Source organism: Protopterus annectens, chromosome 8.part0 (genome assembly GCF_019279795.1).
Source record: "Protopterus annectens isolate FY-2018-M chromosome 8.part0, PAN1.0, whole genome shotgun sequence".
In the NCBI taxonomy this organism is placed as follows: domain Eukaryota; kingdom Metazoa; phylum Chordata; order Ceratodontiformes; family Protopteridae; genus Protopterus; species Protopterus annectens.
The window spans coordinates 1,116,743,846-1,116,758,845 of NC_056741.1; the positions used below are offsets into that span (position 1 = coordinate 1,116,743,846).

General features: G+C 38.1%; 1 protein-coding gene across 1 annotated transcript in view; it reads left to right on the forward strand.

Annotated features, from left to right (window-relative positions):
* The window catches only part of AQP10 (aquaporin 10), a 583,757-nt gene that overhangs the window by 258,707 nt on the left and 310,050 nt on the right, over positions 1-15,000 (forward strand). Inside the window, exon 3 of the mRNA XM_044080642.1 lies at positions 4,061-4,198. Coding sequence (XP_043936577.1) covers positions 4,061-4,198 — 138 coding nt within the window. The remainder of the gene's footprint in view (positions 1-4,060; positions 4,199-15,000) is intronic.

Consider the following 15,000-nt stretch of genomic DNA (forward strand, 5'->3'; position numbering starts at 1 on the left):
TTTAGAATCTGATGGGACATGTAAAAGCTTTTTTGGTGAAGCTGAAACCATCAAACTACAAGGAAAACACATTGTCATTATAATATGAGATCACTTTCTCCTATGCATTAAAATATCTAATGCTACCAAGGAAACTAATGTTTTAATCCACTGTATCAGAGGGCTCAGACACTGTGGAGTGACACAGGGGTAGTAGTCTGATGTGTCTTCGTCAGTTGGGGTGCAAGATTTATTTTTTCACTTTTTACCATGTTGCCTTTCATGCCATGTCATATGCAGATAAATACAAAATGAACTTCTACTTAGGCTTAGTATTCTGCATGCGTGCATGAGTGTGTGTGTGTGTGTGTGTGTGTGTGTGTGTGTGTGTGTGTGTGTGTGTGTGTGTGTGTGTGTGTGTGTGCATGTGTGTGTGTATATGTAATTGTGTGTGTGTTTCTATGTATATGTAATTGTGAGCCTGCCTGTGCCTGAGTGCACATTCATGCTGTGCATATTGAATAAAGTAATTTGTGCATCTGAATCCATGTATTGTTGAGTGAGGAGGAGCACATGGAGATTTAATTATATTTTCCAGATGCAGCTCTAACCCCTCTCCATATGCTGTGTCTAGCATGGGAGCTGGGTGCAAATTGTAATCCAGGTAAGGTAAACCAAGATATATTTTCCTGTGTTTTATTTGGAAACAGCTTCACATTCAGCTGCTGCATCATTTAGGGTGGTACCTCCACCTGGTAGAATAGCACAGATGATTAATGTTATAAGTTGCAAGTGAGCTTCAGACTTTACTTTGGGTTTAAAACTCCTTGTCTCCATATGCACACTGTCTGATTCCAGGCAAATGACTTATCCAGTTTAGTGCTCCTAAGTTACCTCTGTACTGTGCTTTCCTGGGTAACACATAAATAAATAAAGTGAAAGCATGTAATAAACCAATTACATTTTTATCTGTCTTCCTTCTCTGACAGAACAGTCCATTTTCTTTCATTGATTGTTTCTTTCTGTTTTGCTGATTAATGAATAAATAAATAAAATGACTCCATAAAATAACATTATCCAGCTCTGAGAGTGGGGCCTGTATTTTCTCTTACCAATTATTTTGTCTTCTTCACTTTAAGCGTAGTATAGTCCGTGACATGTAAGCCAGAGTTTGGATACAACACAGGATCAGTCAGATAATCTCTGCAGGAAATGTAAACTGCAGGATCAAGTGCATACATACATACATACATACATATAAATATAAATACATAGACACGTTAGTATAAGATACACACATACACACACACACACACACACACACACACACACACACACACACACACACACACACACACACACACACACACACACTAATATAAATCACTTTAAAACAATGGAAGTTGGGGAGTTTTTGTATAGCTCCCATGTGAGTAACAGACTGCACCAGCATATTTCTGTGATACTTCAGCATATGTAAACATGGAATAAAACCAGTGATTAAAGTGATGTACAGCATAAGGGACTGAACAAAAATGCCATAATAACATTTTTGTTAGCGTGGGTAAGTATCCGCTTGGTCAGCCTGTGGAGGTAATGTGATGCCTAGTAATTACAGAATCTGAGCAGTGCATCTGCAGTTTCTTCTTATCATGAATAATACATTAGGTTTCATTGTCCTTGTGTTATTGAAAAGGTTTGAAGTTCTTGATATCTAGGTGACTTTAAACGTTCACCAAAGATTTTTTTAAAAATAAGGTCAAAACTTACACCGTGACAGGATATTTGGTACTGCTTTAAGCACTTTGGATATTTCAGAAAAGTACCAAATTAGAGCTGTCTATAAACATTTGGAATCAGTCGGGAAAAATTGGTTGACAGGAACAGAAACTACAGCAGAAAGAACCACGCGGCCACTTAATCTGTCACGAATCTCGATGTACTAAGGCATGCCAGCAGGTTTTTGTAAAGTAATACCTGCATGGTTCTGTGACTAATAACTTCCAATGCCATGTTGGTCTATGGCTGTTCTCTTGTCATAAGTCAGTTTCACCTGAGATAAACTGAAAAATGATGGTTCACTGGTATTTTGTCTGAACAAAAATGTATAACTAGTGTGTTCAGTGTTCCATTAATCATTATTGCTGGACAAGGGATTCTATTCACACAAACCTATCTGCCTTTACAAAGCATATGACTGAAGAACAGCTTTGTTTCCTGATAAATTACTTGCATTGGTGCATCAATACACACTTGAAACTACCAACTGAGTGCATGCACGTGCGTGCGTATACACACACACACACACACACACACACACACACACACACACACACACACACACGCACACAGTACACACTCTGGTTTTAAGTGGTTTTCTGCCTGCCAGATATGAGTAGACTCAATGTAACGGTAGGAGCTTAGTCAAAGTGTACCATACCTCGCAACCGTCTTGATTTTCGCCTTGTACTTTTGGTCTGTTCCTCATAAAAGTTGTGGTTCTTTTGGCAATTCACTGAGGACTGAAGTCAGTAAATAATGATATACATTTAAGTTTCAGACTTCATATCCTTCAGAAAAATGCATGCTAACACAAATCCTGTTTTTTCTGTAAGAGCAATATTTAAAATCTGTCCCAGTTTTGGAGCATTTGCCTCCCTCATTATTTTAAGTTTTGTCCAGATTTCTTGTTCTAAGAAGCTGAGAGTTATGAAGTGCACAGCATGTTCTAACGTGGATATCCCACTGCTATTCACATAGAATTATGTGTTTAACATGGAATGTGTCCAGACCAAAAGGCATGTACAATGTGAGTTTAAAAATGTAATGCATAGCTAAACCACTGGTAAGCAGCTGAATGCAGAAAAACAGTGTAAGAGCAAACTGACACAGGTCAGGCAACATTACTCAATTATACTGTATACCATTATGCTGAGAAAGTATGAGAAAATACATGTTAGGAACTTTTTTGAGAAAGTGGCTTTTTGAAAATATTGACATTATAAATTACCCTTATTCAACTTTTTCAGTGTTTTGTTTAAACTCTACAATTCATAATAAATTTAATACCCCCCATAATAATAAATATAAATACCAAATAATATATATCCCCTCTCTTCCCAATCAAACAATATAACAACTTGAGAAATCTACGCCTAACAAAATGTTGATTTATATCTAACAACTCAACAAGACTAGCAGGTGACTCATATTCTCTAAGTTGGTAAAATATGGAATCAACTACCACAAGACCAACCTTCTCTCTCTCCCTCTCACACTATTTAAAAACTAACCTAAAACTTTTCTCCAACCACTGGTTATGTTGTACTAACCCTAACCCTGCCTATTCTCTTATCTCTCTATATCTGCTACATAACCTATTTTTTTTTTTTTTCTACTTTTAAATCTTTACACCCAATCTATACTCAAATCTTCCTCTTTAATTTCTATCTCAGTAGTTACTACTTACAACACAAAACCACCACAGATACCTACTTTATCTTTCTCTGTACTACTATGTTAAACTGAAGATGTACTCTATATATTTAATGCCTCTAATCATTAGCATCATCATATGTTTATATATTTTTAGTGTGTATTTTTTTTTTTTTAGATTTTGTTGTGTACTTTTTTATATAGTTTTTTATATGTTTTAGTTTTTTTTTTTCCCTCCGGCGGGCACTGAAAATGGACATGTATCAGTTGGACTAGCGTCAACAAATGTAAAATAAATAAATGTAAAATAAATAATATGCTCACTGTGTGTGTGTGTGTGTGTGTGTGTGTGTGTGTGTGTGTGTGTGTGTGTGTGTGTGTGTGTGTGTGTGTGTGTCTGCACTCGCGCATGTGCATGCTAGAGCACTGAAATCAACACTGTGTAACCTTGGTTGCCTGTGTTCAGTACATGCTACAATAGGCCTAATTCACCCTTGTAAGTTACTGTGGCAGAGACCTAGAGCAGCAGTATTGCAGTTGTTATAGTATGTATATGTTTCTACTTTGAATATGTTCAGAAATCATTTTCACAAGAATGATGTAACGTTTTACACTTGAATTATGACTTCTTTCTAAACTTTTTTAGGGGCTCACCTAAACCCAGCATATTCCCTAAGTATGTGTCTTTTGAGAAGACTTCGATGGTGGAAACTTCCTTTCTATATCATATTCCAATTTTTAGGGTCCTTTTTATCTGCAGCTGCTGTCTACGGACTCTATTATGGTAAGTAGTTTGATTATCTGTTGTAAAAGCATATGCATTTCCTATTAATCATTACTTTCCTTCTATTCTTTTTTGTTTTCCTTGTCCTCTGTCCTGTTTCCTGAGCTACAGTCCTCATATTTTCCCTCATTTATTAGAAAATGAGCAATTACACTGTTGTAGTGGATGCTAGTGAGTTAACAGGTTGTTGGAGTCTACCTTAGAGGCATATTAATTCTACTGTAGCTACTATATAGTAAGTAAGCGGGTCCTTTCAGTTCCCCCTTGAGCTATGGCAGTATAATGCACTTCTGACAGCCAATAATAAGAGTTTACAAAAATTGCAAAGTCAGATAATACATCTATGCTCTTACTGTATCCATACCCCTACAACATAACCTTTATATTTCCTACACTAGGAAAATCTCCTACACCAATTTAAATGCAGCACTTTGTTCTGTAAAATCCCATATTCAGTTGCATCAACAAACCACTGCTGATTCACATCAGGATGACAGCAACATAAGCACGTGTGTCCCTGAGCCTGCCAGATTCCAGCAGCCCACTACTAAACACCTTTCAAATCATGTAATAATAATGACAGTTTCCTATTACCTTATTAAGCAAGTACTGTAACATTATACACTTGTCTGACTTATGTGGAATTTCAACACGGAGGCTGGCAGAAGAGATGCACATCTTCAGGGGGTTAGATGGTATTTCTTAAACATCTAGGAGGGTCCAGTCACAGAGTAACAAATAGTGTAAGACTATGTCTGCTAAATTTGACATGGTGGAGCCTCCCTAACAGGACTTGGGTTAGGATGAATCCCAGGCTGGTACCACCACATGGATGGTGCAGATAATCATTCATGGGCAGAGCTCAAATAGCAGTGCCCTGCAGTACTGACTTCCGTGCTGCAGAAAAGGTAAAGTCACAGTCAAGACAATAATGTCTGATGAAGGTGATCACCAAAGACCAAGTGGCTGCAGCATGTCTGGAAAAGGGACCTTTGTGAATCAGCGAATGGACTTAACCACTCCTCTAGTGGAGTGAACTTTGATTACAGCATTTGACATTGCTGGCTACCAAACTAATGGTAGAAAATAATGCAGCTGGCAGTCCACATGGAAGGTGTCTGGTATTCATCATCCCTTCCCTTCCCATGGTGAAGGAGATAACTAGCTTAAATGCTTCCTTAGCTCTCAGACTCACAACAGGAAGTACATTAGCTGTCAGTGCACACTCAGACTGTGAAGGACCCTCTCCTAATATATTTTCTCCATGAAAGAAGATAGGGGACTTAATGAACTGACTCTGGATGACCTCAGAATTCATGTTTGGAAAGAAGCATAGGTTCATCCTGAGAGAAACACTCTCCTTAAGAAAGACCAGATATGCTCCCCTACACATAAGAGACTGGGGTTCTGAGATTCTTCAATTAAAATGTGATGACCACCAAAAAGAGTTGCTGAGCTAAAGAGCTGAATTGGCAAATAGGTCCGCTTGTCAGTCTTGAAGTTTAGATCCCACAGAGAGGCTAGGGGCTTTCATGGGGGAGGTTAAAGATGCAGAAGTTCTTTAGGAAAGCTTGACTGGAATGTGTTAGGCTACTGTCCTGCTGTCTGCAATGTCATGATATGTAGAAATAGCTGACACATATACCTTGCCATGGAATAATTCAGATGCAGATCATACCAACACCACCTGTAAGCTGATCAGGCACAGTGATGGAAAGTGGCAGTCCACCCAGTGTAACAAATGTTTGTACTTGGAGGCGTAGGCTTGTCATGTATAGTGCTTCAGAGCAGCCTCAGTAACATTTAAGATCCTGAATGGCAATTATGGTGGGGAGTAAATCAGGAGCCATATCCAGAGGTATAACCACTTGTCTACTCAACCAGGACAGCCATTCTTCGTTTGGACAGAAGAGTTTCCTGTTTTACCAGGAACCTTAAAGGCTGAAGGAGCGCCTTTCCTTGGTATCAAGGAGGTGACAGCAATGAGTTGTCGTTTTTCTTCTCACAGCTTTGCTATGCAAAGTAGACTTGATGGGAGTATTAGTAATGACTACAGGAATTTTCAGGAGTGGAAAATGCATCCACTTTTCCCTCGCCTTGTCATACTGAACAGAGTAACAGTTGGAGAGATCCACATTTTTCCAAGTGGCAAATAGGTCATCTTCTGGAGTAGGACTGTCCCAGTCAACAAAAGGAAATACACTCAGACAGACAGACGCGCGCAGACACACACGCACACACACACACACACACACACACACACACACACACACACACATATATATATATATATATATATATATATATATATATATATATAATCCTGTCTTTCATTCTATTGTCGACACATCTGAGGCAGTATGTGAAAGGGAAGTGAGATGTATTTAAAATCAGCAAATCATCCCGCAGATAAATGCTGTTTTAATTTAAATTCTTTTTAAAGAAACGCTTTGAATTAACTTATGGCAGATTGCACTAGGTGCCTTATGAAAGCCGATAGGGGCGGTGCCCTATTAGGAATGGAAACTGAAAGATATGTTCAAAAAATAAGAAATTATGTTATCTTATGTTAGCTATTATAAACTAGTGAGCATGAGTGATATTAATAGAGCATACAGCAAAACTGATGAGATGTCACTAGGGTTGCTAACCAAAGGTTTACTTTCACAGGAAATGTTCAATATGTGTTTGTTTCAAAGCCAGCAATTTATGTATTTTTTGGCATTCCCAAGGTACATAAAAATGAAGTAGACCCTCCTTTTAGGCCACTAGCATCAGCTGCAAGATTAAAAACAGACGCCTTGGCCATTCTGGTAGATAAAAAGTTGAACCCATTAATGAAACATGTACCCTGTTATATAAAAGATACATATGATCTTGTTGACAAATTAGAAGAACTTGCAGTTGCACAGGAAATGTGGTTAGCTACACTGGATTTGCAATCTTTCTACTTGATTATTCCAAAGGACATAGGAATAGCATGGGTAATTTATTTTATCCAAAAAAAAAATAAATAAATAAAAATGCTGAACTACCTATTAATGAGGTGTTTTTAACAGACAAACTGCATGAACTAATTCTTAAAAATAGTGTCTTGCTTTTTAACAAAAAATGTTGCAATCAGGTTTCTAGTTTGGCTATGGGAGCATTTATGGCTCCCAGTTATGCAAATCTTTTTATGGCCAGAAGGGAAGATTACTTTGTGTGTCGGTCAGCGCTTTATACAGTACATTACTTTTTACTGGTGATATAGTGATGACATTTCTTTTCTGGTCAGGGAGTTTACAGAAACTGGATTATTTTCTAAATTAAGTAAGCAGAACTACTCAATCTTTACAGTTTACATCACACTTTTCACAGGATGTGGTCCAGTTTATGGACATAGATATTTTTAAGAGACCTGACATACAAATTTTAGGTACAAGAGTTTACAAAAAGCAAGCTAGTGGCAATTCCTATGTTCACTACAGAACTGCACATCCAAAGGGCCTAAAAATTAACACAGTTAAAACCCAGATGATTGGGGTCTCGATGCTGACATGTGAAGAAACACATTTTGAACAAAACATGAGAAAATTCAAAAATATGTTTACATAGCGAGGTTACTGTAAGTTGATAGTTAATGAAATTGTAGAGCAAGTAAAGAAAGAGAGGTCAGGGAAATTCAAGCCATATTAGTAGGGTTGAAAGGGAACTAAATGGATTGTCTTCCAGGGGTCCTTTCTAGTTTAAGACCAGCAAACACCAGAATGTGCCCAAGACAGGTCATAGATCCCTTGTGATTGGTCTCCATGATGAGGTTGAATTCAAAGACTTTCCCCTCCACTGGCATTCCCATATCTAAGTCCAGAATGTGTTGGAGCAAACAGTGACATCATCCTCTTGGGTCACTTACCTGGCACACTAAAGGAGGCAGCACTGTGTAATGCTTAAGGACCTTACTGCTTTTGGATTTGTCAAGTCTAAAAATACTGAAGAAGCAGGAAGAAATCATAGTGATCCTCTACAGAGGTGAGGGTCTTTTTCCACTTCAAGAGGGTTTTCAACCAGGTCTTGTGCAGGATGTTAAAGGCACCTCCCTTACAAAAAAATTACAACAAAAAAGTAGTTATACCACTATAAAAGCTAATGAAAGAGTCTCAAGAAAGTCCTCTTTGAATTCAGCATTTGACAGATCTTCAGACTTTTCGTCAGCCTTCCATACAAAGTGATACTGGGACCTGGACAGGGGAAATGAACACTTGAGACCCTGTGCTCCAATGTGTTAGAAAATCACAGTCTCTTTTTCCACTTATACTAAGCTCTAGATCCTTGCCAAAGTCAAAGTGTATAAATGCTGCAGTCTCTTTGGTCTATGCTTTACCATGATAGCAGATAGGAGTCAGCACTGAGATTCTTAGCAAGGCACTCTCTCCATTCAGGTTGGAGCTTATAAAGACATCTTTCTTCCCGAGGGCCAAAGTGGCAGAATCAGTATGTCTCTATGCTGTATTGATGGCATTCCAAATGTCTGACACCGGGGAAAGGATAACGCATACCTTCTTAGGCTTCTTCCTGAAAACTTGCAGCAGATATTTCTAGGGTAAAGATAGGGACAAGGACAACCCACGTTGTTGCTCATAAGCTTGAGGCCCTCCACATAGGAGGCATCACCTGGAGAATAGTTAGATAGGGTGCACAACTTATCATCATCCAGAGATACTGGCTTTCAGATCCTCTGACGTCTCATAGGAACAAAAGTGCAAAGGAGTATCATGTCTCTTACTGTTCATTGATGAAAATGTCCTTGTACTCTCAAGCAAAGATGAGCATGTCACTGACTAACACCAGGCATTGCAGGACCAAGAACCAGTGTTTGTTTGTGCACCAGCCAAAGATGGCACAGGCTGGGGAGAAGCCTGCTCTTGGCCCAGTATGGGCCCTAGACCAAACTTTCTAAGGGAACAATTCCACATCTGTGATGCCAGTCCCCACCAAACTTCAAGACTTCAAGATTCCACTTGTTTGTAGCCCCTTCTATATAAATTCTGCCATAGAATGACCCAATGAACCATCTTCAAGAGGGACCTGCTGGCCAGACTTGGTTGGTGGAGCCATCCTATAAGAAGAGGAAGAGAGTCCTTGATCCCAAGTACCATTGATCCCATGACTGGCTGACTCAGATTAGACTGGTCAACCATGAGCTCCAGTCATTCATCAAAGGTTGGAGCAGTTGAGGATCTATAGGATATACCCCTAAAGGTGGGAAGTGAGAGTACACCCCCATTCCCTACATTCTTGCTCAAAAAAGAGAAAGGTTGGGGCATGAGCCCTCACTGCCTGCAAAGAGAATGGGAATAGATGAAAATTGGCCTTACCTTCAGAGGTGTCAGTCTATGACCTGTTGTTTGAGTGTTCTTATGGTGATGCTCCAGCTTATGACTGAAGCTCTGAAGGCAAACATCCAGCCAGTCTTCCAGTGAAAATGTCTTGATGACTGCCATGTTTTTGGCCATGAAGTTAACTAAAAATGTCTCCCTCTGTCACCTTATTCATCGTTTATAACCAGGTTGAGTCTCTGTCACTTGCAGCACTTGTTAGCATTGTGCTCCTCTTTAAGACAATAAAGGTAGTGCCAGTGCACATCCAGGCTAGTAATTTGATACCCACAAGAATATTCACTGTGTTGTTTTCTAGTCATTTAAATGCAGGATTTTAGTGACTGTAGCACGAACTGTGGAGCAGAAAAAAAAAATTAAATATCTGAGGAGCCTGGAGGGCAAGCATACTTATTTTGCCAGTGTATTTCTTACATTTACATCCGTAAGGGCATGTGGATACCCCATGAATATGGGGTTTCACTGAAAAAAAGTTCTGAACTGTAATTGGTAAAGATATACTGAACCTTGGACCTCTCAAAGTGGTTCCTTGATGTTAGACAAATATTTACATGATCCAAACTGAAAGACATTGCTTCCATTTTTATGCCACTGCAGAACAGGTAGACAAATATGGTACTGCAGCTAAGCTACTCCCCATTACAAATGTGTACTCTGTAATGTGTACATGTTATAAAGTGAAGAATGGTGGGCCCGAGATGGGCACCAGACACTCTGTAATGTGTACATGTTATAAAGAGAAGAATGGTGGGCCCGAGATGGGCACCAGACACTCTGTAATGTGTACATGTTATAAAGAGAAGAATGGTGGGCTTGAGATGGGCACCAGACACTCTGTAATGTGTACATGTTATAAAGAGAAGAATGGTGGGCCCGAGATGGGCACCAGACACTCTGTAATGTGTACATGTTATAAAGAGAAGAATGGTGGGCCCGAGATGGGCACCAGACACTCTGTAATGTGTACATGTTATAAAGAGAAGAATGGTGGGCCTGAGATGGGCACCAGACACTCTGTAATGTGTATATGTTATAAAGAGAAGAATGCTGGGCCCGAGATGGGCACCAGACACTCTGTAATGTGTACATGTTATAAAGAGAAGAATGGTGGGCCCGAGATGGGCACCAGACACTCTGTAATGTGTACATGTTATAAATAGAAGAATGGTGGGCCCAAGATGGGCACCAGACACTCTGTAATGTGTACATGTTATAAAGAGAAGAATGGTGGGCCCAAGATGGGCACCAGACACTCTGTAATGTGTACATGTTATAAAGAGAAGAATGGTGGGCCCGAGATGGGCACCAGACGCATTACTGCACACTGCTATGCTGGGAGTATAAGGAGAAGGACATGTGAAAGACAGCCTTCCTAAGGACATATCAGTGTCCAGAGTGCTGTCAGTTTCATGGCTTGGTCAGAAAAATGTGTGGTATTTTGATGATGTGGATAGCATTGTGGCTGTCCTTCCTGCCAACTTAATGTTGTGGTACCACCAACATTTGTATATCATGCACCCTTCAGTGTGTGCTACTAGTTTTGATGTAATTAATTAAGGTGAGGTTATCTCTTCTGATATTCCCATAAGGGCAGTTAGTCTAGTACTGCCCTATGAAACTATGAACCTATAAGAAGTAAACTTATATACTAATATGCCAATGGACCTACAGTCTACATCAGAGGAAGATGTAGTGGAGTCAAACTTTTAGACTAGAATATCTTTGTCTGTTCTTGTAACTTGAATTGTGTACTGAGCCAAGGAATCTGTACAATGCCTTTGAAGGCTTAACACCAATTTAGGCTGGCACGTAAAACTTTCAGATATACTTTTGGAGTGATGCTAATTTTGATTTTATCCTCATACTTTCAGAGGAGGCATTAAAAAGCAGACTTTTTCCTCAATTTCTTCTTCCCATTATAAGATGTCTTCACGGGTACTGGTCCTGCAGACGCTGCCAGAATTTCACAGTGCTTAGTCATTTCAAAACTCTTCATGCAGGTCAGCGTCTATAAGGTATGGAGGAGTGATTATATTCTTACATATAATTTTTTGAATGAAAAAATACTGCTAGGAACCACCACGATAAAATAAAAAGTCCAGTTTATTTTATGAGAAAACAAGCGCTTTCACGCATACAAATGCGCTTCATCAGGTTACAGTTTATACATAAAAAACGCCCATTTATATACTAAAATAGTCATCAATTAACCAAGATAATTGTCAATTGACTAATTAATTAAAACACAATTAGTGTAGTTAAAACATCCACCAACTTACGTCACTTCTCTCAGCAGACTCTGAACAAATACAACAAATATACCAAGTATCTTTTTGCATTGCATTAGTGATGCTACAACATAAACAGTTAAAATATCACATCATGCAGATCAAACGGTAGCCTAGTGAAAAACCTCAGAAAATCCCATTCATTATATCAAAAGCCATGATGTGCAAATATATGCATATGCGCTGGAGCCGAATACATGAATTGTGTCGTGCCACTTTAAATAACTTAGACCATATCAACTTATCATCGTAAATGGAATGAACATAATTGTTAGCCATCCCATTTTTTGTAGTTCATCATCATTCTAAATTTATAATCAGCAAACAAACGTATGAGTAGATAGCAGCATGTAAAAAACATCAGCGTGCAAAAATAAATCATAATATGTCTTCCTTCATCTTCTTTAACTGTTCTATTTTTTACTTTTTACTTTTTAGCTTTATTAACCCATGAACCATATCAATTACTGTAGAGAGGTTGCCCTTACACTCTGTACATTTCTAGATTTCATGTTTCTATAATGCTCCTATGTATCCAACGGCAAGCATATTATAGCCGACAGCCTTCATCTTGGTATCTAATGCCCAGCACAGTCAGAAACAAATCTGTCATGGGCTTAAAGATATATATGTTCCTATATCATCTCCACAAACTCATACAATCGTATTAATTCAGACCATTATATGCATTATTCTTGATATATACAGATATCATGGCTTAACATCGCCATTACTTATAAGTGATAAAAAGACTTATATGAAAATAAACTTTCATAGGCAACATATCAAGAAAAGGCAGAACAAAGCTCAAGCCTTCATAACCAACCCCAAGTACACAGATGGTATATCAAACAATAGTAATATAAACTCTACTACCAAAAAGCCCTGATGATACAAGGCAAATGTTGGTATATGATTCTGCTTGAATACTCAATCACAGTTTGAGACTTCATGGTGTCAAAGGTCAGAAATTTGTCAGCAGACATTACTCAACAATTTTATGATGGATACAGCAGCGTACATCGTTAGTATGAAATGTAGATGAGCGTTAATAAAAACTTCTCATTGACTACATGTTATTGATTATCAAAATATAACGGAAAATCGTGGCTCTGATTCCAAGGCCATAAAATGTAAATCATCACTGAAGTCTCGGTGAAATGGTTCACAGCTTATTAGTATGGCCATACCATGTATAGGTATATTTATAAAAGGATATTTATACTAAAGGCCCCACGATCAACATCCCATTATAAATCAAAGCATAGTTAAAAAATATATAATACTGATCCAAGGATACAAACTATGCATCAGTATGCACATACAGTCACTATCTCATATGGATCCTAATATAGCGGGACGTATATTAACAATATAATTTTTTGTTACTTCTCTACATCAGTGCACTTGTCTTCCTGTACTTTATAAACATCTTGTTGGAGAAATACCTGTAAGGTGAAAGGAAACAGTTTTATCAGATATTTTTGTAATATGCTCAAAAAATGCTTAAATGAGAGAAGTAAAATTATTGTTGTCTGGTAATGTATAGCAGAGCAGAGTACAGTATCTAAAATCAATGAATACAGAGACAGGTTAGAACAATTGACTACAAAGGTCTTTAGCAGGAAAAAAGAGATAATAGTCTTTTCAGTCGTGTGACAGCCGTGTAAAGTTTTTAAATTAATAATGAGTGCAGTCTCCATGGGTGTAGCACTTCACAGAGTTGTGTTCTGTGTATAAGAACTGAATTCAAGTATTCTGAATTAGAATGCTAAAGGCAAGATTTTATATTTATATACATATATATATATATATATATATATATATATATATATATATATATATATATATACTATAATACAGTTCATGTATGAAATCATGTCTGCAATTCAGAAAATGTAAGAATGTGTGAAGACAACTTGTAAATTCATCACTCAGAATTATGGTGGAGTGCTGTGATATTATTATGTGTTCATTGACTTGTGGGTGTAGAAAAACTCAGTGGTGTAAATTATGTAATTTATTCCATCTGACTACATACCTTTCAAGTGTACCTCATTTTAAGCAACATTTCTCATTTTTAAGTCTTGGAAAGTCCATGCATCTCGCAGCTCCATATTGAAAGGGTATGTCACATATTCAGTGTTAAGAATTTTTTTAACTGACAGCCATGAGAAATTATACTGAATTATATTAATTCATCAAAAGAACCTTCTAAGTATAAAGTAACACTGTGTATCCTTCCTGTCAGCTTCCTACTTGAAGGTGTTAGTAATATGTTGTTGGTAAGTGTTCCAGATTTTGCCCATGTGTTCCACATAATGAGATAGGGTTCCTCATTTTGAAGATAGAAGGTTTAGAGTCATGTCTGACTGGCACAGATGGAGAGTATAATTTTATGCTGAGAGCACATAAGTTTCAAGTTTACAAAAAATTAGGGAATTGAACAGTCAGCAGAGAGGTAAAAAGAGACTGAATGCCAAAAAAACAACCTTTCCTTACAAAGGAGGAGGGTGTGAACACACAACCAGATACAGGTGTGTAACATCTGATGCAGGTCACTAGTACAGGACATCATTTATTGACTAAACTGAAGTATCTGAGATGAGCATACATGGAAACGTGTATAATTATGAAGTTATCACAAACTGTGTGAGGAGAGAAGGTAAACATCAGGACAGCAACAGTGTGGCCGGTTGCCAAGTAAGGCTCAATTCTTCCATCTGACAACCTGACCTAAGCCAACTGATACTAACAAGAACTGCTGAGGAAGAAGGATGTGACTGGAATGTAGTAAACATGGATAACCTACAACATGAAGTGTTAAGCCTGTTCGTGGCTGTCTAGCTTCATTCTGTTGTACTGGGTTTGACTCCCTCAGTCTGCAAACTGTGAGACTCTGAACAACTCACTTAATGAGACAGTGATCCCAGCTTGCTCTAGAAAGACGAAATGTATTTAATGTTATTTATAGAAAATAATTTTATAAAATATGGTGCTGTTTGGTTATAGGTATGGATAGCAGGTGTCAACAAAAAAGACAGAAAATTCACAGCCCTTCACTATTTTAACTGTCATCCACTGTACATACATTAATGTTATGTATTCACCTCCCAGTCATTAGTAAAATAGGTAT